This window comes from Eleutherodactylus coqui, chromosome 1 (genome assembly GCF_035609145.1).
Source record: "Eleutherodactylus coqui strain aEleCoq1 chromosome 1, aEleCoq1.hap1, whole genome shotgun sequence".
NCBI lineage: Eukaryota > Metazoa > Chordata > Amphibia > Anura > Eleutherodactylidae > Eleutherodactylus > Eleutherodactylus coqui.
Window position 1 is genome coordinate 166,387,304 of NC_089837.1, and position 25,895 is coordinate 166,413,198.

At 41.7% G+C, this 25,895-nt stretch overlaps 1 protein-coding gene across 1 annotated transcript in view; it reads right to left on the reverse strand.

The window, feature by feature from the left end:
• Window positions 1–1,172: 1,172 nt before the first annotated feature.
• ERICH1 (glutamate rich 1) overlaps window positions 1,173–25,895 on the reverse strand; it is a 74,022-nt gene continuing 49,299 nt past the window's right edge. Inside the window, exon 6 of the mRNA XM_066603535.1 lies at window positions 1,173–1,456. Within this exon, the coding sequence (XP_066459632.1) occupies window positions 1,443–1,456 (14 nt within the window). The 3' untranslated portion in view covers window positions 1,173–1,442. The remainder of the gene's footprint in view (window positions 1,457–25,895) is intronic.

Here is a 25,895-nt window from a genome sequence, read left to right on the forward strand (position 1 = left end):
ATGGAGCTACGTGTGGTGCCACTTCTTTCATTTCAATGGGGCTAACGGAAGCAGCCGGTCATTACTCGACTACTTCAATCAGCCCGAAGGAAGATAAATGGAACAGCACCGTGCATGCTCCATTCAATCTCCTCCTTGCTGCAGGATGCCCAGCAATCAGACTTTAATCACCTAACCTGTGGATAGGTGATAAAAGTCTATCTTGGGATAAACCCTTTAAGTGGTTAAATCTTTATATATAATATGACTGCACTGAAAATGGCAAACCCCCTGAGTCATTTATCACTTAGGAGTAGTGTTGAGCAAACTTTACAAAAGTTCAGTTTGACTGGTCTGCCGCACACGGATAAAAAGATTTTGTTTGGTCCACATTAGTTCGAACTGTAGGGAACTTCACCAATACCCCTAAAACTGGTGTATAGCACTGTCTAAGAGCCATAAAACTCCTCTCCCTCCTCCTCTAAGTGGTTAGCATTGTTGTCTTGCAGTACTGGGGTTCCTTACCAAGGACAATATCTACGTGGTCAGATTTGAACTTGGGACCTCAGCACTGCGGGGCAACAGTGCTAACCAGGGAGGAGAAATAGGAATTTTTGTGGAATCAGCCAAGATGAACTGCCTGAAGTTTGGGTTCATGTCAAACTGAACTTTTAGCAACGTTTTAGAAAACAGGGTTTGACTGTTTCGGTTTGCTTATCACTACTGAGGAGTGAAGGCAAACCGTGTGTTAGGGACTTGCCCTTCTTCTGAGCTTAGAAAGATATATCTAACGTATAAAGTACCATAGTTTGAACAAGATGTGTACATTTTACCATATTTAGACTAAATAACATAATAGATGTTACTCTTGTCAACCTTCCCCGTTTACCAGGATGATTCCACAAATGCGAGGGGTTATGCATCGACCGTCCAAGTATTTCGGGAATGTTCTGGACAGACCTGGGCAGGGCTTAAATCCACCATATTTGGCACTCTAAATGTTGGTAAGTATGTATGTGATAGTAGTGACATAATATAGTCAGACAGGTTATAAAATTACATAAACAGGTTATACAAACAGCTATGTGGTATTAACCTAATGTTAATAACCAATTATCTACTTGTTTCTAAAGAAATTCCTAAGAAAAGAAAATGCTGCACACAAGTGAACATGTTTATTACATCAGCTATAAAGAAGTTTCACGAAAAAGACGATAATAGAGAATATTAGCAAGCACGCTGATGTGATAGAGATGTAGACATATAGTGTCACTTATTTGTAATCGTAACCGGTCATTCCATTCTATTTAGGCAATCAACAATTCATGATTAGTTTCTCAATCTGTAAGTGATCTCATTTAATCATCTGCCGGGTACTATACGTAGAGATCCAGATTCCAATAGCACCAAATAAAACAGCCGCACGTCCCATCAGTATGTCCGTTCCATTTATAATGATCTTACTAGCAGTCTGAACCTATTAAGAAAAGAAATAAGATATGTTTAATAGTCAATTTTACATACAAGAGAACACATATCTACTCGGCAGGTAACGCAACAAAGTTGACAACGGATCAGCCATAGGATCCTCGACATAACGGGTTACATTTTATACATATGAGAACTGCACTTAGAAATAAAAAAGGGAAAAATGATAGAAACATATAACAAGGTATTGAAATGAAAAATGTTGCCACTAGGGTGACATGTCCACATAGGCACACTACATCTCTACTTTCTGTCCTCTGTAATACTTCTTGTAGCGGTCTGCCTTTTGATAACACTTCAACTAATCACAATGCAGAGATGTTATCAAGACGCAGGCTCTACACAAATACGTGCGTATTAAGTTGCACCCAGGAAATTATTCAGTGCGTTAGTACACAGTTGTATGGTCCAACTTAAGAAGACGACGACCAGAGGATGTGGCCTTGTAGTAAATGTATAAATATCAGTTACACTTTGAGAAAACACTTCGGGTGTAAGTCAGGCTTAGGCTGCCTGTCCATGGGCTTTTTGTATTGCATTCCCCGGGGCGATAATCCGGCCGTGGGGAACGCAGTGCATGCTTTCCATAGCGTCACTATGGAAAGCGCAGCCACCCTGTCCACTAGCTGAGAATCATAGCGATTCTCCGCGGGTGGCAAATCGCAGCATGCTGCGAATTGCCATGATTCTCCGCAGTGAGCCTATCTGTCAGATAGGCTCACTGCGGAGATCCGTCTGCCGGCTCCTGCTCCTGGGCATCGGCTCCTGTGGCAGAGATCTGCTGAGGGATATCGCAACGCCCGTGGAAGGAAGCCTGAATGTAGTTGATTTCTAAAAGATTGAGTGATTTTCGGTGCAGAAACATGGCACATGCTACACCAATTATGTACTAGCCAGCAGAGGCATAAATTGAAGCTCCTGGGCCCCAATGCAAAATCTGTAACAGGGCCCCAACTATAATGCTTTATACATAGTACAGGGCTTACTATATGGAGAGGGAGGCCTTATTGGCCCCCTAAGGCTCCTGGGCCCGGGTGCAAACGCATCCCCGTCATCTCCTATAGTTACGGCCCTACTAGCCAGTATTAGTAAATGTGCCAAACGCAATCATCAAAATGGTTTTGTGATGTAAAAAGAGTTTTCCAGGAAAATATATTCACCCTATGGATTATTCTTCATTCTGGCAACCTCTCTCCCAACTTTTTCGTACTTTTTTTTTTATGTATGACATCAGCTCAACACATCATTTGAAGACTGACCACCCCAGATGTCACTATTGACCTCCAGAATAAAAACCACTTAGTGATGTCCGCATTAGAGATGAGCGAGCATACTCGTCCGAGCTTGATGCTCGTTCGAGTATTAGGGTGCTCGAGATGCTCGTTACTCGAGACGAGCACCACGCGGTACTCGTCTCGATTAAACGAGCACTGACCATTGAATTCAATGGAGCCGGCAATACAGCCGGCTCTATTGAAAGCAATGGGCTGCCGGCATCTAGAAATGTGTAAAAATAAAAAATATATATATACTCACCTGGTCCCGGCAGAACGATGTTAGCCCATTGAATTCAATGGAGCCGGCAATACAGCCAACTCCATTGAAAGCAATGGGCTGCCGGCGATCGCGGGATGAATTGTCGGGAAGGGGTTAAATATATAAGCCCTTCCCTGCAATTCATCCAGAAATGTGTAAAAATAAAAAATATATATATACTTACCGGGTCCCGGCAGACGGAGTTCAGCGCGGCAGGCTGCAGTTCTCCTGAACTGCTCTGAACAGCTGTGAGTAGTATTCAGCAGCCGGGGATTTAAAATCCCCGCCTGCTGAATGAGATGCCTCTGATTGGTCACAGCCTGACCAATCAGAGGCATCCCTCACTCACACCCATTCATGAATTCATGAATGGGTGAGTGAGGGCTGCCTCTGATTGGCTCAGGGGCAGCTCTCAGCTGTCCCTGCGCTAAGCCAAGAATCGATGGTATGTTACATTCCCATTGAAGGCATTGATAAAGGATGATTGGCGCTGTCTGTATTTGCTCTTTTTCTGGATTCACTATTGACATGTCTGGTGATAGGTAATCTGCATGGGCAACATGGATTATGGATTAACAGTGCAAAGCACTGAACTATGGGAATATATTTATCATACCTTGGGCCCACTGTCAATAGTCCATTTGTGTCAAGTGTGTAGTTTAGGCACCGTATCTACCTTCAATGTTTCACTTATCCAAATATCATCCATGACAAATAGCCATCCCTTTCCCAGAAAGGTTTTCGTGAGTTACAATCAATTCTAGCTTAGAATATATTTCTTAGGAGTACTAGTTAACCCCCTAACAGTCATATTAAAATTGGGAAAACCTTCAGGAAAATATAATTTTTTTGTATTGTACATGTTACATTTATGTCTGATGTCTCAATCACCTTAACTCCATTTTTAACTCCTTAATGACAATTTTAGCCTCAAGGACCAGTAAATCATTTCCCCTTTTGTGTTCCAGAAGTAATAACTTTATTTTTTCATCATTGTAGCAGTATAAAACCTTTTATTTTGTGAGACAAATCCTAGTTTTTATAGGAAACAATTTCGGGTACATATAATATATTGAATGCCTTATAAACTTTTTTCGTGGGAGGGCAATAGAAAAAAAGAAAAGCAATTTCACCATTGTTTGAGATTTATTTTTACAGCGTTCACCATGTGGTGTAACTATTATGCTAACTTTATTCTACGGGTTATTTTGCTGACAACACTGCCAAATTTATATAGGTTTTACTACTTTTGCACAATATAAAGCTTTTTGTGATGCCACAGTCCCAGACCATAGCATTTTTTTCATCCACACAGATATATAAGGGCTTGTTTCATTCCAGGGTAACTTGCAGTTTTTATTGGTACCATTGCACTATTTTTGCCGAATATACATTTTGACTACTTTTTATTCCTGATGAATGGAAAACAACTATTTTCGAATTTTTTTAAACAGAATTTACCGCGCTAGATATATAATAATAATGTAATATTTTATATTCTAGGTTGTTAAGCATGCATAGATACTATTATGTGCTGTTTGTTTTCAATATTTAAAGTATTGCGTAACAGGAAAAAGTTGTTTAAATGAAAAAAAAAAACAGATACTGCAGTCAAACTGCAGGGTTACAGTGTAGAAGTATGATTAGATGAGCAAGTGCTCTTCTCACTTCTTTTCTGGGAAAAAGACCATATTTGGCAACCAGAGTGCAACTATTTTATTGGATTGATAAAAGGTGCTATTAAATGAACAGTATCCCACGGCACCCCTCCACATAAGAAAATCAAAGATTATTCTTTGCTTGCCGCTCTACCTCCTCAGTTCTATACAGACTGAGATGACCACTTTCCCTTCAAACGGCTATAGCACACGTCAAACACAAAGCCCACAGTTCAAATCCGGCCTGCCACCTCATCTAATGTGGCACGCCAGCCGTTTAGCAACCCAACAGGCAATCTACTCATACAGCCTGTATCTCTGGTCTGGCGGTGGCTTTGCAGAGTTTGTGACCACTGACCTCTCCCCCCTGCCCCCCGTGACTGTGATCACAATCCTGCATGCAGAACAGATGCCAAAAGGAGAGGTTAGCAATTACTGACTGGACAGCGTCCGCTGTGACTGCAGGATAGGGGAATGGAATGCCAGAAGCCAATAGGACTACTATGTGAGTCACTTATTACCACCCACCATGGGGGTCACTATTACTGGGGCCACCAATTTATGGGACACTTAGTACTGGTTCCGCTATGAGGGTCACTTTTACTACTGGGGTCACTATAGGGGACCCTTTTACTACTGGGGCCACTATGTGGGTCACACATGTGTGGGGCCACTATTATTACTGGGACCACCATGAGTGACCCTTTTACAACTGGGGCCACTATGGGAGGCCATACTACTACTGGGGCCACAATGGGGGAGTCATTATTATTATACAGTCTTCCAATTACAATCAGGCCTTTGAAATCAACCAGAAGGCTGATGTGGCACCCTGTGAAAATGGGATTGACACCCTGGGCTATTGCTATGGTTCTATTGCAGCTACTTACTTGCTTTTGGGTCTCATTTTAAATTAGTTTGAAGTAGAATGAGCCCTTCTTGTCCAAAACTGTAGCACCCTTTTCCTGTTAAATGAAAAAAACTCAGTGTAATCGGTGGGGTGGTTGTTAAATTGTCAGCATCCTGTTGTTCCAGGTTCAGAAAAATCTAAATTAGTTGTGAGCGTTTATGACTTATCTATGTCTGAATAAACCTATTAGGACTGTCTGGAAAGGTGCGTGACTGTCAGCAGAGAGAGTGAGATATCAAAATGGCACACTATTAAGATGACTGGATTGGGGGTGTAGTCCTATTACTCAATACACCTCCAGTCTATCACTAAGGCCTATCTTCTTTATTTTTCATTTATTGTTTTGGTGCTACGTTCACCACCTTTTTGGAGCAATTTTACAATAGCGTTTAGGTGTTTCCCTGCTTGTACAGCTACTTGAGGTAGATTCTCAACTAGATAGATCAGTACTACCTCTTTGGTTCAGGACTGGTATTTACCTTCCTGTATTTCTGACTAATAAAGGTGGATCTCTTCATTGGACTGATCAACATTATGTCAGTTGGTACTAATCTAGGATAAGTATTATTATCTATCCTAGTTATGCCTCATTAGGGACTCAGCCCAGGGTTATTCACCCTTTTATGGGGTCAGCTAGCTTTAGCGCACTCTTATTACAGGGTGTGCCTTTTTCATGTGGGTTCGGTATATACCGTTTGTACATCGGCATAGCACTCTGTACATATTGCCCCTATTAACAACTTTTTGTTAGCACCTTCTTAATATCAGACTGGTTCACCATAGGTTCCTGATGAGCCGATAAAACGGCTGAAATGCGCCGAACCACGAACTACTTCGTTATTCTTCTACTTCAAAAGAATTACATACCACGAACTACTTCGTTATTCTTCTACTTCAAAAGAATTACATACCACGAACTACTGAAGTTGTTCCTCATTCTATATATGAGTAATTTTTCCGGGTGACAAGAATCACAATTAGTTACTCATCACGTGGCTTCTGTCCCCGAACTCATTGTAGTTGGGCTTTTACCCGGTTGGGTCATTGCAACATAACCCACTCCGAGCTCGGGGTCTGTTCTGAGCATTATTGACCAGAACACACCTATTTGTCTCTCAGAAGTGCCTAGGTTCTATACCATCTCTAGGCACTCTCGTGTCTGCTGAGACCACAATGTCCTGAGTTCTCTTGGAGTGACAATTGTTAGCAGTGATTTCCCCCATTTTGTGTTTGTCTGTCTTTTTGGCCTTCGGCATTTTTTAGCTATAATTGATAAAAGTTATTTTTTAGAATCTTCCCTGTGAAGGATCTCATATAGTTTTTGATTCTCCTGCCGCTGTGATTTCTCTATTACTCAATACACTGTTCAATAATGATTTGTGAAGAATTCTATAAAACCTTTGAGATTCAATAGTCCTACTTCAGGTTTTCAAATTGCAAATTGTATCGCGAAAGGTTAAAAAACAAACCACAATCTGCATTTTCTACATGCAATTTCTTTGCAAATGCTTCTTAGATTTATTGCCTATTTTCACTGTATGTGAACATGGCCTTAGTGAACTGTGTAATGTAAAAAATAGTCTAAATAAAAAGTGGCCTAACTAGAAAAATGTAATCAACAGGTTGACATCTACATAGCTTTGAGTTTTTACAACTGTACAAATAACGATACCCAATCGCATAACCAAGACAGCCTACTCTAAGGGAACACTACTTAATATAACCATAAATAATCTCTATAAACCTACAAAAGCCGCTAACTGAATATTTGTTTGGCCAACAGCTATTTCACTTGATTCATCTGAGTGTTCATGTGTTTTCCGTAGGGAGAGCGAAGCAAGCCTCAACCAGACAGCTCTGGTGGTAGCTTAACTAACACATAGGTGTTGAGATTCAACGTGCCCAATCCTTCTTTCCTTCAATCATCATCCGTTAAGCGAAGGTCAGTCAATCTGCTCCCATAGACATAAAAGAGTCATCCAATCCCACCAAAATTGGATGGGTTCAATCCACTTTTTACTAATTTGTATGGGGCCCTTAAATGCAACATTGTGGTATTACTTGTGAACTGCAAGTATAAGGAAATTAATCTTCAATGGAAAGCTGTAGGCATGTTATAGGCAGATCTTGTTGTAGATGAGTGCCAAGTAACTAAACAGTACAAGAAAAGGATGGAAAATTGAAGTGAAACTTCCTGTGTAGCTAAGGGGAAACATTCAGCAGATACATTCTTTATAAAACAAATCACTAAATATTCCCTAGGGATTCATTACACAAAGTATGAAAATAATAAAGATCAGTGTGACAGTTCCTCCGTTATATCCCAAAATGGACCGAAGTATTTACGACAGACTGGAATACAAAACACTGTAAACTGTTGCTGCACTATAGCCCACATTCTATTTATGCAAAGTATCTTCTTAAACATTTGGATATTACTATAATATTATCCAACAGTAACACAAGACCTATTCTTCTAACCGTTCACTAAACATCTAATCTGAATAGGTGTTAAAGGAATTATCCACTTTGAGACAAACTCTTCTTTATTGGATCACATTATGTGTGGGATTAGAAAGATGCAAAACATTACTACTGGTAGAATCCATAGTACTTGGGAGGTTTAAGCAAGTGAATGGTTCATTTACTTTCAGACATGCATTCAAACAATGCATATACATATAAATCTGATGTCAGATTAATAGATTATAAAGGTTGGAAGCAGTAAAGTCTTTCAGGTGAACTGACTGCAGAGATCAGTGCCAGTTCTTATGTGTGCATGTACATTCTGAAATACCAGTAGACACCTACTTCCAGATCTGCAAAACCCCTTAAAGATGTCATTCATCGTTAAGGAAAAGTCCTATTCCCATTATATCTATAGTATTATGTGCCATGAATAGAACATCAAGCCTATTTACATTATAGCCTCAAGCCTGTTCTGCTGAATGTCATCTCTTCAATACTGCTCCTAATGAATACATTTTATCACACTCAGCAATCTACGAAATATGCCTCATCTTACGTTTGCCATATAATACACATAATGGGTTGAATCAAAATGTTATTTTCTTCAACAAAAGGATATAGCTTATGAATAGTTACCTGTGCTCTGCAGTGCAATACTAGGTATTGCATACATTGAAAATAGCATAGATTACCATTTAAGCATCTGCACAATGGAGAAGGATACAACACACACACAAGACCTTTTTGCTAAAACTGGCTGTAAAGATTGATATAGATGTTGCCAGTGAGTACAGGTAATATTATTCAGCAGAATTGGCTTTGTATAATTCACTTTCATATTGCAAATATTTTATGGTAAAAGACTCTATAGAGTATTGAGTAAATGCAATTATAAGCGGATCTCAGTAAGTCTAAATAAATTAAAAGTCCACTTAAAGTATCTGAGAAGAACAATTACCTGCAATAATCTGATGTATCCAGGAGTTATTCTCCGGTAGCACAAAACCATGTTCACAAAAAAATGCTGAGGTTTGCCAAAATATTGAAATAGAAAAAAAATCACTTTGCTATCATGGACTGAGCTGTTACTGCAAGCACAACAGAAAGTAAGAAGCCAGCTTGTGTGTAAGTGAACTATAGCCTGACCTTCCCCAGCTTGGCTCATAAGCCATTTATATCTCAATGTCTAGCTCGTATATAAAGCATATGCTAAACCAAATTGCATAAGCTGTCACATGTTGTCAATAAGAAAGGCTTAAGCGCTGGCAGAATACTTCAAATGCCATGCCCGAAGCACTGCACCTCTAGAATATTACATATCTGCCAATAAAAGTTAGAAACAAAAGGAAATGAAAGTCTGGGCTCTTTATAACATACAGGCCAGTACTGAACAACAGACTAATGCCGAATGCTCTTAGATAAGTTTTATTTTATCGAATCCATATGCAGGGCAAATGTAAAAATGGCAACACAGAAACAGATGTAGAATAATTAGGTGGGCTTAATTTACCAACATCAGGCTGACTTTGTATCATTTGTAATTAATGTCATCAATATAAACATCATCATTAACAAGCATGATTAAGGGAAGTTTAAGGGTTAGGCTTTGGCCCAAATGTCTCCATTTGGTATCTGATACCACTTGTACGCTGATTACCTAGACCCCTCTTTCTCTGTTGTAGTTCCTAATTCACTGTCTCATCTACATTTCCTATGTGCATGGGCATTACATTGGAACCCACACTGAGTCTTCTTCAGAGAGCAGGTCTCAGGATGTCAACTTTGGAGTTTAAATTAATAATTTTGAGGACATCTACAATTCTGTCTAATATGCCCACAACCTGAAACCTGTGATGGAGAGCTTTACAACAGGGTGTACACATGGCTAGATTTGTATGCTGAAAACAGTAAAGGCCTCATGTCTATGGGTGGATCAGATTCCGCATGCAGAAGCCCGCAGCAGTATCTGACTCTGCCTGGTCTTCTGCGGGTCTTCTACTTTCCCGTCCAGGTCTTCTATTTCCTTCACTGCGGATGTGTGCGGAAGCTCCAGCCAGTGTGCTGCCGCACATGCGAAGTGGAGTTTTGTTTTTTTTTTAAACTCCTGCTTTCCCACGGAATCCGCGGGCTGTCTGCGATTCAATGGCGGATGGGCCGTGTATCAAAAGGCTTCCATTAACTTCAATGGAAGCCGTCCGTGCAGGAACTGCACTGAAATGAAGCTTGGCGATCGCGGCTATTGACAGCGGCATTTAAAGCCCCCAAATGCTGTTCGGGGGTCCCGTCCGGTCCCCCCGCACTGAGATCGGGAGAGCCATGCAGGTGTCAGGGCTGCCGGGGGCCTTCTGAAAGGCCCAAGGGCTGCCTTGAGAGACTGCCTATCAAGCCATCCCCGTGGGGTGGCTTGATAGGCTGCCTGTCAGAATGGAGTATGACGTAATGCTATAGTCATATGTATTTCGAATTAGTACTAACGGACACTACAGAACATCCTACAAAAAATGAGACCTCGCTCAACTACGTTGACAGAAAAATAAAAAAGTTATTGCGCGCACAAGATGACGGCAGAAAATAATTGAAAAAAATTAAATGTCTTTAAAAAAAAAAAAAAAAGAGTAGTATATTAAAAAAAGAAAACTATCTAAGTTTGGTATCCTAGTAATCGTACCGACCCATAGAATAAAGTTATCATCTCATTTTTGTTGTTGTTTGTGCGCCGTAGAAACAAGACGCACTGAAAGATGGCAGAATGTAGTTTTTTCTTTCATTTTACTCCACTTAGAATTTTTGTTTTTTAGTACATTATATGGTGCTATAAATAGCACCATTGAAAAATACAACTCGTCCCGCAAAAAACAAGCCTTCATTCAGTGATGTCGATGGATAAATAAAGGAGTTACGATTTTTTTTAAGGGGGGGGGGGAGGAAAAAACGAAAATGGGAAAAAAAAAGGGCTGCGTCATGAAGGGGTTAAAGGAAACCTGTCAGGTCCACTAAGCTGTGCGGGCTGCCGGCAGTACAGTATAGTTACAGACACACTAATTTTATGCCAACCGGATTAGTAGTTTTGCAAATCTCACTTTTGAAACCTTGCAGGACTGAACTCTAGAGAAGTCCAATGAAGCCTATATATATTCATATATGCCCACTCCTTCCACCTGCCTCGTCCCCCTAGATGCTGATTAGCAGGTCCTTCTATATGCATAGTAACACAGAGGGACTTGCCAATCAGCATCTGGAGAGAGAAGGTGGGCATGCATGAATATAAAGGAGCTTTATTGCACTCTTCTTCAATCCAAACCTGCAAAGTTTAAAAAGATTTGCAAAACCACAAAACCAAATCGGTATAAGTGATAGACCACTGAAATCATCATGTCTGTCACTATACCCTGATGCATGCAGCCTGGCTGGCTTAGGGCAGCTGAAAAGTTCCCTTTTGAGCATTTGGAATTTAAAGGGGTTGTACCCGAGGATAGGTGATAAATGTCTCATAGGTGGGGTACCCAAGAATGGGGGTTCCAAATTCCCCCGTCCTCCTTACTGCACCCCTCTGTAGTGAAGGAGATTGAATGGAGTGGCAGTAGTGCATGTATGGTCCCCCTTCATTTGTAGTGGGACTGCCGGAGATAGCCAAATACAAGCACCCGGCTATTTCCATCAGCCCATTGAAAAAGGCTTGCTCAGACACCGCTCTGAATTCCCTAGGACATCAAATGTTTTAGAACACCTCAATTTTTCCTAGTTATTTTTAGCATTAACACAGTTCAAGTCCAGCAAATAGTTTGAAAAGGTTCAAAAACGAAAATATTATGAAAAGTTTAACCTGAAACAAAAATAGTCTGCATATGATTTTAATTAAAGAGTTTCATTCAGGGAAAAAAATGTGATTGTTCTCAGCAAGAGAAACGACGTAATCTTGTAGATATGATACCTTTTAATGGCTAACAAAAATACATGATGTTATAATAGCGAGCTTCCGAACCAACGCAGGGTACTTCTTCCGGCTTAAATGGATTGGATCTGAAGAGGCATGCATATTTATACACACTTATAACATACATACTTATGACAAGGCACAGATATGGATGTGATTGGTTCGCACTTAAAAGGAGTTCTGCAAAACAGAAAGCAAACTTTTTTTGTCTAGGCACTGATAGCGGAGTGAAAGTTTTATGGTCTCTAAATTACTGTTGGAGGGGGGGAAAAGGTCAACAGGCTCGAATTGTTATAAGAGATACACAAACATTTTTAGCTAAATACTGATAAGGGAGTGAAAGTTTATGGTCCCTGAATTACTGCTGATGGGGGTCTTATCTGTGCAATCAAGTCTCACACTTCCCATTCACGCATAAATCCTGGGGAATAATTTAACCCAGTATTCAGCTTGTCAAAGGTTGTTATCAATTTATATTCCCAAATTCTTCTGTGGTTTTGTGACTTGAAACCACCCTTCAATATCAAAACTCTCATATCTCCTATGTCATGTCCGTGGTTAGAGAAGTGCTCGGCCACAGGTAATTCTCTTCTTCTGTGTTCAATCGTGTGGCGATGAGATCTCATCCTGGCTTTCAGTTTCTGTCCTGTTTCTCCAACATAATGACCCCCAACAGGACATTTACTGCACATGATTAGGTACACCACATTGGACGAGGAACATGTGAATGTTCCTCGTTAAGATCCAGGGGACATTCACATGTTCCTCGTCCAATGTGGTGTACCTAATCATGTGCAGTAAATGTCCTGTTGGGGGTCATTATGTTGGAGAAACAGGACAGAAACTGAAAGCCAGGATGAGATCTCATCGCCACACGATTGAACACAGAAGAAGAGAATTACCTGTGGCCGAGCACTTCTCTAACCACGGACATGACATAGGAGATATGAGAGTTTTGATATTGAAGGGTGGTTTCAAGTCACAAAACCACAGAAGAATTTGGGAATATAAATTGATAACAACCTTTGACACGCTGAATACTGGGTTAAATTATTCCCCAGGATTTATGCGTGAATGGGAAGTGTGAGACTTGATTGCACAGATAAGACCCCCATCAGCAGTAATTCAGGGACCATAAACTTTCACTCCCTTATCAGTATTTAGCTAAAAATGTTTGTGTATCTCTTATAACAATTCGAGCCTGTTGACCTTTTCCCCCCCTCCAACAGTAATTTAGAGACCATAAAACTTTCACTCCGCTATCAGTGCCTAGACAAAAAAAGTTTGCTTTCTGTTTTGCAGAACTCCTTTTAAGTGCGAACCAATCACATCCATATCTGTGCCTTGTCATAAGTATGTATGTTATAAGTGTGTATAAATATGCATGCCTCTTCAGATCCAATCCATTTAAGCCGGAAGAAGTACCCTGCGTTGGTACGAAAGCTCGCTATTATAACATCATGTATTTTTGTTAGCCATTAAAAGGTATCATATCTACAAGATTACGTCGTTTCTCTTGCTGAGAACAATCACATTTTGCTCTACTGGCTAACACGGTACCAGATCTTTGTTTTCATTATCATTCAGGGAACACATGAAGGACAGCTGCTCTGCAACACTGAAAGTAAATTATGGTTTGAAATTGGATGCAAACTATTCCTACAGGAGACTCAACTTTTATAGATTACTTTCAAAATCTCTGATTCTATATTACCAGTGTTAGAACAGACTGCATTACAACACCCTCTAGGGCAGATTTTGGACAGAGGTGTAGGTCTGTCCTATAGAGAAATTGCCAAGAAAAGCACAGTGGCAGTCAGTACAGTTACCTATGCCATCAAAAGGCACTTAGAAGATATGGTGTAGAAAAAAAAGCTACTCAAGTGAAGATCAAAGTCAGTAGTGGTGAAAAAGTCCTTGCCCTAATTAGGTATCCAGATGGTGAGGTAGCAAGAGAGGTATATGCATGATATGTTGGGTGCAGCATCAAAAAACTGGGGATAATGGACATACACATACATGGGTGTTTGTCATTAAAAAAAACCTCAGGTTTTATTTGATAAAACCAGCTTTTTGTCCATTTAGGCATTGCATCTTATTCCCAGTCTTTTCATTATTACTTCCTCAAAAGGCACTTGGAAACTGGAAGAAAATGACAGGAAGAAGTCTGGCAGACCAAAGGCCACTACAAAATCAGATGACAAGTTTTTGAGAGTCAACAGCGTGCGTGATCTATACCTCACAGCACAAAATCCTCAAGTACCACTTAATGCAGCAAACAATAAACAAGTTTCCACTTCAGCTGTGAAGACAATATTTCTATATGTAGGTTTGACAGGTAGAGTATCAGTAAGAAAGGCACTCTTAAGCTTGCAAAATAAAAAAGGACTTGCCTGGCCCAAGCAGCACCTCAAATGGACCACTGAGGAATGGAAGAAAGTGTTATAGACCGATGAATCAAAATTTGACATTTTTGGTACATCACACAGGGTTTTTGTATGCCGTTGAGTAGGTGAGAAGGTGGTTCCTGAGCGTGACAGTCAAACATGGAGGAGTAAGAGTGATGGTCTGGGGCTCATTTACTGGATCCAGAGTTGGAAACTTGCACAGGTTGACTGACACACTGGACAAAAAGGGCTACCGCAGCATTTTCATACACCATGCAATACTTTTTTTTTAAAGGAACGTTTATTTAGCCAAAATAGACAAATATACAGAAACAACAGACATCATAAAAATGCACACCTTGCTGATACATCACAGTACATGAGAACTGAGAGAAAAAAAAAGACAAAAGTGAAAACACTGAGTGTCTCACACATTTATGTGCATTTCTCATAAAACATAATACTTGGCTGTTCATTTTCACATTTATTTATCAATTACCCATAATAAAACAACACCAAACCAAAGAAGGCTCCTAGCCTCGGAGCCCCAAAACACCAGGAGAAAAAGAAAGAAGGAAAAAACAAGACAAAAAAAATAGAGAGAACACCCCCCACCACCCCCCAAAAAATTTTAAATCTCCCCTCTCAAACAACAACCCTGCGTGACTCTTAAAGTAAAAAGAATTAACCTAAACAGTAGATCGGTTCAAGCGGGTATCCCTCACCATATCCATTCCCAGTATCTAACCAGGTATCTCTACTGCCATTGCAGGACAGTTCACCCAGCCCCCCAAACTTTGTCAAACTTCTCAGGACATCCCCTCGCCATATAAGTCAGTTTGTACATTGGAAGCTCAGAGTTCACCACCTGGATCCATGCGTTCCTGGTCGGCCTACCAGAGTGCTTCCAATTCAAAAAAATCACCTTTTTAGAATAGAAAAACAGTTGCTTATATAAGCTGTGTGTTGCCGCTGCCACTGGTAGGTCTCCAACAAGCCCAAAGGAGGCACACCCCAGGGTGCATGATCCTTGGTGCCCCCAGGTGAGATTCCATGAATATAAAAACGTCCCCCCAGTAGTCTTGCATGACACTGCAGTCCCAGAACACGTGCATGATGGTCCTATCAGCAATTAAGCATCAGGGGCAAGTCGCCAAAAGGAGCAGACCCATTACATGTAGCCTGGAGGGGGTATAGTATATATGGTGTAGAAACTTGACCTGGATAAGCCTATCTCTAGCACTAATCAAAGGAGGATCAGAACCCACCAATAGGTTTTCACTCTCCCCCACTAACAGATCAGGAATGTCTGTGACCCACTTCTGGGTGGCCCTCTACGTCAACTGGGCAAGACACTGCACCAAGTGGGCATAGAAACTGGACAGTGGTCTTACTAGATTACACATCTGTTCCAAGCTTTCCAACCGAGTTAGGGACAGCGGTATGGACAGGCCCTGAAACTGAGCCCTGATCCCAGGTAGCTGGTAGTATCTGAAATAGGAATGCTCAGGTAGGTCATAGATTATCTGCAGCTGAAGGAAAGTGCAGAAGGTGCCCTCACTGACTGTCAGTTGGTACATTAATACCATGAGCTCTCCAGAATGCAGACTCTGTAAAGCGCTGCAGGTGTGGCATGTGTGGATTATCCCACAAAGGAGTATGTGGGGGCCATGTGACTTCCACTACAGGGGTCAGCTGCAAGGCCTTGTGCCATATCTTAAGTGTTACCAGCATGGGGGCAGGTAAGGGGGCAATAGGAGAGGAGGGGCCACGCATCAGCAGACCCCTCAATCCCCTGCACTCCAGTCCCACCACCGGATTGTAATCCAATGAAGTCAGCCATCACCCAGCATACACCAGCTGGCTGGCCAGATAGTAGTAGTGGTAATGGGGTAAGGCTAATCCTCCCCAGCTCACCGGGAGGCACAAGGTCTCCAATTTGATCCTGGGGGTGGAGCCTCTTCAAAGTATACACAGTACAATCCCCCGAAGCGTGGCAACGAATCTGGTTAGGACCAGGACAGGGGAGTTATGCAGGATGTACTTTGGGTAGTAGCTTCATCTTTAACAAATTGACTAGAGTGAGCGGGAGAGAGGTCCAGCGAGTCGCCATTTCCTCAGGCCATTTCAGAAGGGTAGCTAAATTAAGGTCAAAGAAGGTAGAAACCTTCACCGACACTCTTATACCCAAATAGGTTGTCTGAGCTGTCCAGCTCAGTGGGGCGGGCAAAGGGAGCTCAGCCACCGCAGAGTCTATCGCAATTAAGTGAGTTTTGTCCCAATTGACTCTGGATGCTGGAGAAAGAGGAGGGTGTCATCAGCGTATAGCGCTATGCGCTCTTCATAATTGTGAAGTTTAAATCCCTTTACTACCGGTGAGGTCTGTACCCGAATCGCAAGGGGCTTTATAGCAAGGGCAAACAGGGCAGGGAACAGAGAGCAACCTTGTCATGTACCTCTATCGAGTGGGGGAACTGGGCAGAAACATGGACATTGGTTTTAATACTGGCTACTGGGGAGACGTATAGGGTCTTTACCCACCTAATAAGTGCTGGCCCAAATCCAAACCATTGCATCACTGCCCACAAGTACCTCCACTCTACTGAGTTGTAGGCCTTTGCCTGGTCTATAAATATCAGGGTGCGTTTCCCACAGTTAGTGTTCATATGTCAGATGGTCAAAAAGCCGCCACAGATTCATGACTGTACTTTTGCTAGGCATGAAACCAGACCAGTCAGCATGTATAATCTCATTAAGAATGGAATTTATGCGCTTCGCAGGTATTTTTGCCAAAATTTTAACGTCGTTATTAAGAAACAAGATGGGTCGATAGGAACCACAATCTGCAGGATCTTTTCTAGGTTTAGGAATCATGACAATTATGGCCTTGCGCATGGTGTCCGGCAGGGTACCATCTCATAGGATAGAATTATATACCGTTAGAAGCCGGGGAGCAAGGAAATCCGCATTTTTTAATACCATTCCCCAGAGAGTCCATTCAACCCTGGCGATTTCCTATTGGGGAGTGACTTGATAGCATCCATTACCTCTTATATACTCAAGCCTCCATCCAAATAAGTGGCACTACTCAGGATCAGCGTAAGGAATGGAATATTATCAAGGTAGGCTGTTGGCAGTTCATCCGAGCAGCTAAGTTTGGAAGTCTATAGGTTCCTATAGAAGTGGGCAAACGTTTGATTGACTAGCTTTAGGTTATCCACCAGGGCCCCAGAAGCACCGTGCGCCACCATGATTGGCAGCAACATCTGATCCTCCTTTGTTAAATAGGCCAACAAATGATCGTTTTTATCTCCCTGGTCAAAGACCTGGTGATAGGAGTAAAGAAGCTTACTTTTGATATACTCAGTGAGTAGTAATTTGTATTACCGCTGTAGGTTACTTAAGTCCAGGTAGGCTTCTGCGGAAGGATCTGCTATGTGCCAGGCTTCCGTTGCAACAAGGCGGCATTCCAGGTCCAATCGGGCAGCTTGCAGAGACCTTCTATACTCAGCAATGGTGGATGTGAAAGATCCCCTAGTAAAAGCCTTAAAGGCATCCCCCACAATCAGGTCTGAGCAGTCCTCTCATTGACCTCCCAGTATATCCCTGCCTCCTGCTCAACATACTCATGTATCTCTCCCTGCACCAGCCATAGGGGTCTGAGTCTCCACAAAGGGCGAGAGTCCTCCACAGCAAGGTTGAGGACCAACTGGAGTGGGGAATGGTCCGATATGCCTCTGGGTAGATAGGACACATCCAGCACCATAAGGAGACAGGCCGGGGAGCCAAAATACAGGTCGATACGGGAAAAGGCATTATATGTTAGGGAGTGACATGAATAGGCAGTGTCATGCAGGTGTCAAGTAGGAGTCAGCCCATGTAAGCAATCTGGTTGATACCGAGGCAGCTAGAGTGAAATGGTCCTGCACTGGATCTAAAATAAGATTGAAGTCCCCCATAAATATTATTGGGGCCAGTTCGAGCAAGACCACCTGGGGTGTACGCCTAGATGGTCAGGGGTTCATATTACAGCAATACAATCATTCAAAACATGTTTCTAGGTTAATGTCAGAACTAGAAGTCTGTAGGCTTCAAAGAATGGAATTGCCTGCACAGTCTCCAGACTTAAATCCAATTGAGCTTATTTTGGACGAACTGGACAGAAGGGTGAAAGCAAAGCAGACTACAAGCGCAGCACATTTGTGGGAACTTCTGCAACAATGCTCAGAAGAAATTTCTGAATCTTTGAATGCAATTGTGGAAAGAATGCTTCGATTGTGTAAAGCTGTTATATCAGCTAGAGGTGGCTACTTTTGAAGAGTCAAAAATTTATATTTAAATTTGATGAAACAAAATTAATTCATTTATTCATTTTAACTTGTTTATTTGTTCTATGCTTTTATTCCAAAGTACATTTAAGACATTAAAAACTGTGTAAATATCAATAAAAACTGGAAAAATTAAAGGTGTTCTTCAAGTATATAAACTACCAGTCAAAAGTTTTAGAATAGCTTAGCGTTAACTTTACTCTCTTTGGCAATAAGTCTTTCTGTCTCCACCATTGCTATTTTTAACTGCTTTTTACATCAATTATATTTTTCCTTATAGATTTATAGTGCTTCAACACTTTCTTCTTTTAATAGTTTAAATTAAGGACCTGCGCTGCTTTGTATATAAAAGATCAATAATAACTGTCTCAATAGCCAATCTTTGGATAGAGACAAAAATTTATTTTAAACAAATAAAAGAGAGAGGTCTCAGCCTCATATAGTAGTACAAAAATACTTGCGGGATCCTATGCGACGCGTTTCGGCGTGATACACGCCTTTCTCAAGCAAGTTATTATTGATCTTTTATATACAAAGCAGCGCAGGTCCTTAGTTTTTTTCTTGTAGTTTTCTTTGACTTCATCCGACCTCTGATGAGGAACGGAGTTTTGTTGTGACCTGCAGCTCTCCAGCAAGCTGAATTTTCGTGTCATTCGATTCCGGTATTTCCTAGATAAAGTAATTGTTAGGAGCATACCAGGATGTTGGGTGCAGGCATAATCACCTTAGGGTGACATGCCTTGCACCAGGTGAGTTATCACACTATTAGGGCGCCCACCCACTGGCGATTTTTTTCCCTGCGAAATTCGCAGCATTTTTTTCTCTGCAGGGGTCTATGGGACTTGTAATGTTAAAATCGCGATCGCGCAAAATCGCAATTTCGCGGTAAATTGCGATTTTGCGCGATCGCGATTTTAACATTACAAGTCCCATAGACCACTGCAGAGAAAAAAATGCTGCGAATTTCGCAGGGAAAAAAATCGCCAGTGGGTGGGCGCCCTTATTATTGTGATCTACGTACAAAGTGTAAATGCTTTCTTTGTTTTTATTGGCCACTTTACATCTTTATTGAGCCACATTGGTTTTCTCCTATTCCTAAACCTTTTTTTTTTCTCAAAAGGTATGAACCGCTCACAGTGAGCATTTAAGATGCTTTAAAAAAAATTTAGCACTTACTGTCTGTACCCTTATTGCTCTTATTTTTAAGGACATTGTCCCAGTTGATAAGGTTAAGTGTATCTCTGAGCTGATTACAAAGGCGAAGTTCAAAGGTTAGTATTGTGGTAGCTCCCTGGTAAAACTCCCTATTAAAAAAAGACAAGTGGACTTCTGTTACATTATGGTCACTATTGCCTAGGTGCACCCCCGCCACCCCCTTTCTCCCTACTTGCACTTTTGTTATTTCATCAGGTCTTTTGATTAATATTAGGTCCAAAATGGTCATCCCTATGGTTAGGTCCTGTACAAGTTGTGAAAGGTAACTATCTTTAGTTATTGACAGACAAACAAACATGTTACTTTTATGAGATTCACAGGTTCCAGCTTCCCAGTTTATAGTCCCTAATAATAATGATCTTATTGCAATTTGCCACTTTATGTATTTGCCTTAGTAACACATTTTCAGTAGCTTCTGTTATATTTGATAGACTATAAAACCCCCTAGGAGGATTTTTTTTATTGTTTTTCTCTCCATGTATCTCTACCCACAGAGACTCTGCATGTTCATTTCCGTCACATATATCTTACTGTTGTGTGGGCTTTAAACAGGATTGTAAATGAAAATAAACCTTTCTCATTTTTAAGATTCATTCTAAACAGACTGTAACTCTGCAAGTTAACCACCCAGGCACAGCTTTTATCCAACCATGTCTCTGTTATTCTCACTATGTATTGAAACAATATTCTAACCAGCAGCACACAGTTCTAAACCTCCAGGTTGGGACAGAAGCCATTCAACAAGCCACCATTGGAACTTGAACCTCATTCCAAAATTAAGGCCATAGAGGAAGAGAGTAAATGGCAGCATGTATAAGGTGCAAAAAGCTCAAGTAATTTTATTCCTCCATGACAGAAAGATCTTGCAGGGTCTTCATCAATCTTAAAAAATACAACATGTGTCGCCTTTACATAATCAATAGCATATAGCCATAAACCAATCCTGTTAAACGACTCCCCCTATCTCAAACACATCCCACCAGTTTAAAAGGTGTAACAAATACAGATAAATGACATTAAACCAGTAATTAGATACCATAGTTGTGAGCAGGTAGAACTTCCCAGGTCAGATGTTATCCATTCATATGCCTTCACAATTAAACTACTAGTGACCAGTTGTCAGTTAGTATGCGAGTGCTTCTGATGCTGCACTCCTAGGGACATCATTGCTCCGCCCCCTTTGGTGGCATCATCGAAGGTCCTACAACATATATAAAATCACAGAGCCTGACCAACAGAAGAACAATACAGGTAGGGCTGTGGAAAAGGGGAGGACAAAAATTACAGAATGTGAATACAAGTAAGCCGTTATTATCTCAGTGGTCTTCACAGAAGACACCAATCTACAGTCTTCTCAGAGATCCGGTGGGCTGAAGGACCTGCAGTGATGTCACTGTTATGGGAGGAGACATTGTACAGTTTGGTAGAAAGTATGTGTGCCATGTGCTGTGTGTGTAATGTGTGTGAATCAGGATGGATGTAGTAGAACTGTGTGTGTGATGTGTGGGGATCATATTGGATGTACAATGTAGCCGAGCTGTGTGTCATGTGCTGTGTGGGGTCAAATTGGATGTAGTAGAGCTACAGCAAGAACAGGCCCTCCAAAAATTAAGATATTCGTTTCTTTACCAATTGGTCTATTGGTGACCTCATGATATCATCTATACTGTCTCTACTCAATCCCGATTTATAATGCTCCTGATGATCCACGAGAATTGAAGTGGTGAAACGCGTCGAGCAATTAAATACGAGAATCAGCATACTAAAAAGGGAAATTCGAATACGCTTGGGTCAAGTATTTATACTACGACCCTTATCTATAGAGGCGAGGCCGTCCTATATTAACCGGGAGACTCTCTCTGGAGGTTGGCATCATACATATCTAGCAACCTCGGGAGATAATCCCTACGGCCAAGGCCAATTCCGACTATCCATTTAGGAATTGGTCAGGTACCTCTACCCTCCTTTGAAAAAAAAAGGGGGGGGGGGTAAAAAAGAATTGTGAAGAAACGAACGTTCAAATCACTAAAAATTGCATCCATCTACGGTGTGTGGGCTTTATAAATAAAAAAGACCAAAACAACTGGGGATAATCTTATAAACCCCAAGTACCAATATACCCCTGCCTCATACATTACCGGCTTTAAGCAGGACAAAAAAACTTTGTGGTCGCCGGTGACCAGATCACACAAACACCCACACACACAGTACAATTGGATGCCCATCTTTAGTGACGGTGTGGTTGGATGGTATTTACCACGCCCCTTACTTATCTTTTTTTGTTTTTGTTGTTTTATGTGTTGCGCCCCTATATGTGCATTTTAAAAAGTTCAAAATAAAAATTATATTTTTTAATTCAAGTCACCACTGTGAAAGGGCTACTCAAGTTAAATTTGGAGACTTTTTGCTCTGCCTACTCTGTGAAATATTGTTAGATCCATAAAGGGAGGTGAAACTAACTTTTTTTTAGTTTTGCATGATCGCCAATATCCTCACCACGGCCTCCCGTGAAATCTCCAGGTTCTTGACTACGTCTACATGCTAAGAAGCTGGGGTAAGGTCTGCAGATAAATCAGTGTAGCCTTAGGTACGTAATTTTATTTCCCCTCATGGATATGATCCATGAGAGATGAAACAAACATTTTTCTTTTTTACACTTTTTCTTTTACTTTTACATGATCGCTATTATCCATTGGATAACAGCCATCATGTGACTGGGAACCTCATACAGCGGCTCTCGGTGACAGCTCCATGGCTCTCAGCTACTCATACTAGCAGGAAGCAGGGGGGTTTTACATTTCCCAGACCTCCTGGGCTTCTGCGCATGCACGTGATGTAATGACGGCTGGCATGCATGCGCAGATGCCGGCGTCAGGTCCTAGAGGACGAGAACGCAGTGGGACTTCGCAAAGGACAGGGGTGAGTATCCTAAGCTCCCCTTACAGATCCAATCCATAAACGGAGCTGAAACTTTGACTTTTTAAAAATTTCATATTGACTTTAATGATTCATGTGACTCGGGGGGAGAGGGGCCTTCCCACAGCCCCCTATGACAGCTCCAGGATGTCGGCCATCTCCAGTAACCACCAGCATGGAGCCGTCACGTCCAGAGCCAGCAGGGTTTTAATCCCCAGAGCAAGCATGTTTTTATGTCCCTGGGGATTAAAGCCCAGCAAGCTAGGACATAAAAACACTATGGAGTGGTCACTAAGGGGTTAAACATAATCTGAGTAGGGCAGAGAATAAAGCATTGAAGAGTTTGTCTGAAAATAGATCAATTATAATAAAACCAGCTGATAAAGTTGGGGCCATAGTAGTTATGGATTCTACACAGTATTATAATGAAATATCTAGGCAGTTGGAAGATGAGGATGTCTATGAAAAGCTCAGTGGCAACCCCACAATTGAATTTCAGATGTGCCTTAAAATCATGTTCAATCATGCTCTATTGGAGGGCACCACTGATCATGGTTTGATGAAATATCTTAAAGTTTCACTCCTCAAACACAATTGATCCGGTGGTGCTCTAGATGTGCTGAACGGCTGTGGGAAAGTCTCAAAAGCCCGCAGACTTTCTCCACTTCAAGTTCATGCTCAGAACCTACAATCTCGCCCTCCACCATGCCAAACAAGTCTACTTCACCTCGCTCATCTCCTCACTATCCCATAACCCTTAAAGACTCTGACACTTTCCACTGCCTTCTCAACCCAAAACTGCAGCCCTCCGTGACGGATCTCAGTGTTGAAGAGCTGGCTGCTCACTTCAAAAAGAAAATTGACAACATCCGGCAGGAAATAACTTCCCAATTCCAGACTAGCCCCGACCCTAGTCTCGTCAGTACTGCATCTAGCTCCTATTCACGCTCTGTACTTAGACCAAACGACAGAGGAAGAAGTCTCCAGAGTGCTCTCCTCCGCTCGCCCCACCACCTGTGCCGAGCGCATCCGCCGAGCAGAAGAAATAAGATCCAGCCGCGATGGTGGAAAGCCCTGCAGCGTCCGGACAGGTGAGTAAATGTCATTTTTTTTGGCCTCATGGCTGCGGGCCGGGAGGAAACCGCTGCGGGATTCAACACTTGGAAACTGTGTGTGCCCGTGGACTTGAGGCCTAAGCATGCTGCGAATTGCCATCTGCTAGCGGAGAATCGCTATGATTCTCAGCTGGTGGACAGGGGGGAAGCGCTTTCCAAAGAGTGCATTGCGTTCCCTGTGGCCGGATTATTGCCTCAGGGAACGCAATTAAAAACCGCCCGTGGACAGGCAGCCTAAGGGACACGATAGCAGTCTGTAAACAAAGAGAGCAGAGACTAGAGCTGACAGTGGGAACAAGCATGAAAAAGGGAGAGGTGAGTAACTGCTGATTTGTTATTTTAATGCATGGGGGTGCCGGTGACAGGGAGTTTTCTTAGCTTCTTTCCTGTATGAAAAAAAACTATATGCAATATATAAGCTAAACAATTACTGTGACTGGATATCAACAAAAATAAATAAATACAAATAAAATTGGGAAAGATACACTCAGCAATGTCATAGAATGGTAGAGTTGGAAGGGACCTCCAGGGTCATCGGGTCCAACCCCCTGCTCCGTGCAGGATTCACTAAATCATCCCAGACAAATGTCTGGCAAGCCTCTGTTTGAAGACCTCCATTGAAGGAGAACTCACCACCTCCCGTGGTAACCTGTTCCACTCATTGATCACCCTCACTGTCAGAAGGTTTTTTCTAATATTTAATTTGCGTCTTCTCCCTTTCAGTTTTATCCCATTGCTTCATTTGCATTTGTGGGAGATCTGCGGGTGACAGATCTAGCTCGTCCTGGTTGGACGTAACAGGGATCAGCCCTATTCACATTTGCCGAAGGAAAGACTATAAGTAATGGGATGAAACTGAAAGGGTGGAGACACAAATTAGTTGTTAGAAAAAACAATGAGTGGAACAAGTTACCACGGGAGGTGGTGAGTTCTCCTTCAATGGAAGTGTTCAAACAAAGGCTGGACAGACATCTGTCTGGGATCATTTCGTGAATCCTGCACTGAGCAGGGAGTTGGACCCGATGACCCTTCCAACTCTACCATTCTATGATTGCTGGGTGAGCACTGCGTATTGTCAATATAATGCAGGAATTTTACGATTGCTTCAAAATATGCCCTTGACATTCAGAACACCGGTATATGGTATAAAATATCCTAGCTCTGATAGGGCTTAATGCTTGGCTTCTTTATTAGCAACCCCATATATAATAAAATGCTGTAAGGTTTTTGATTTCTGGTGCATTCACAGGGTCCACTTGTCGGGTTTTGCAAAACTGGTGTTGGGGTTTTCTCAGATGAAATTCTGGGCATATAAATTGGTCTGAATAGCTAATTGGGCAATAAAAATCATATACACTACCGTTCAAAAGTTTGGGGTCACCCAAACAATTTTGTGTTTTCCATGAAAAGTCACACTTATTCACCACCATGCGTTGTGAAATGAATAGAAAATAGAGTCAAGACATTGACAAGGTTAGAAATAATGATTTGTATTTGAAATAACATTGTTTTTACATCAAACTTTGCTTTCGTCAAAGAATCCTCCTTTTGCAGCAATTACAGCATTGCACACCTTTGACATTCTAGCTGTTAATTTGTTGAGGTAAGCTTGTGAAATTGCACCCCACGCTTCTAGAAGCATCTCCCACAAGTTGGATTGGTTGGATGGGCACTTCTGGCGTACCATACGGTCAAGCTGCTCCCACAACAGCTCAATGGGGTTCAGATCTGGTGACTGCGCTGGCCACTCCATTACCGATAGAATACCAGCTGCCTGCTTCTGCTGTAAATAGTTCTTGCACAATTTGGAGGTGTGTTTAGGGTCATTGTCCTGTTGTAGGATGAAATTGGTTCCAATCAAGCGCTGTCCACTGGGTATGGCATGGCGTTGCAAAATGGAGTGATAGCCTTCCTTATTCAGAATCCCTTTTACCCTGTACAAATCTCCCACCTTACCAGC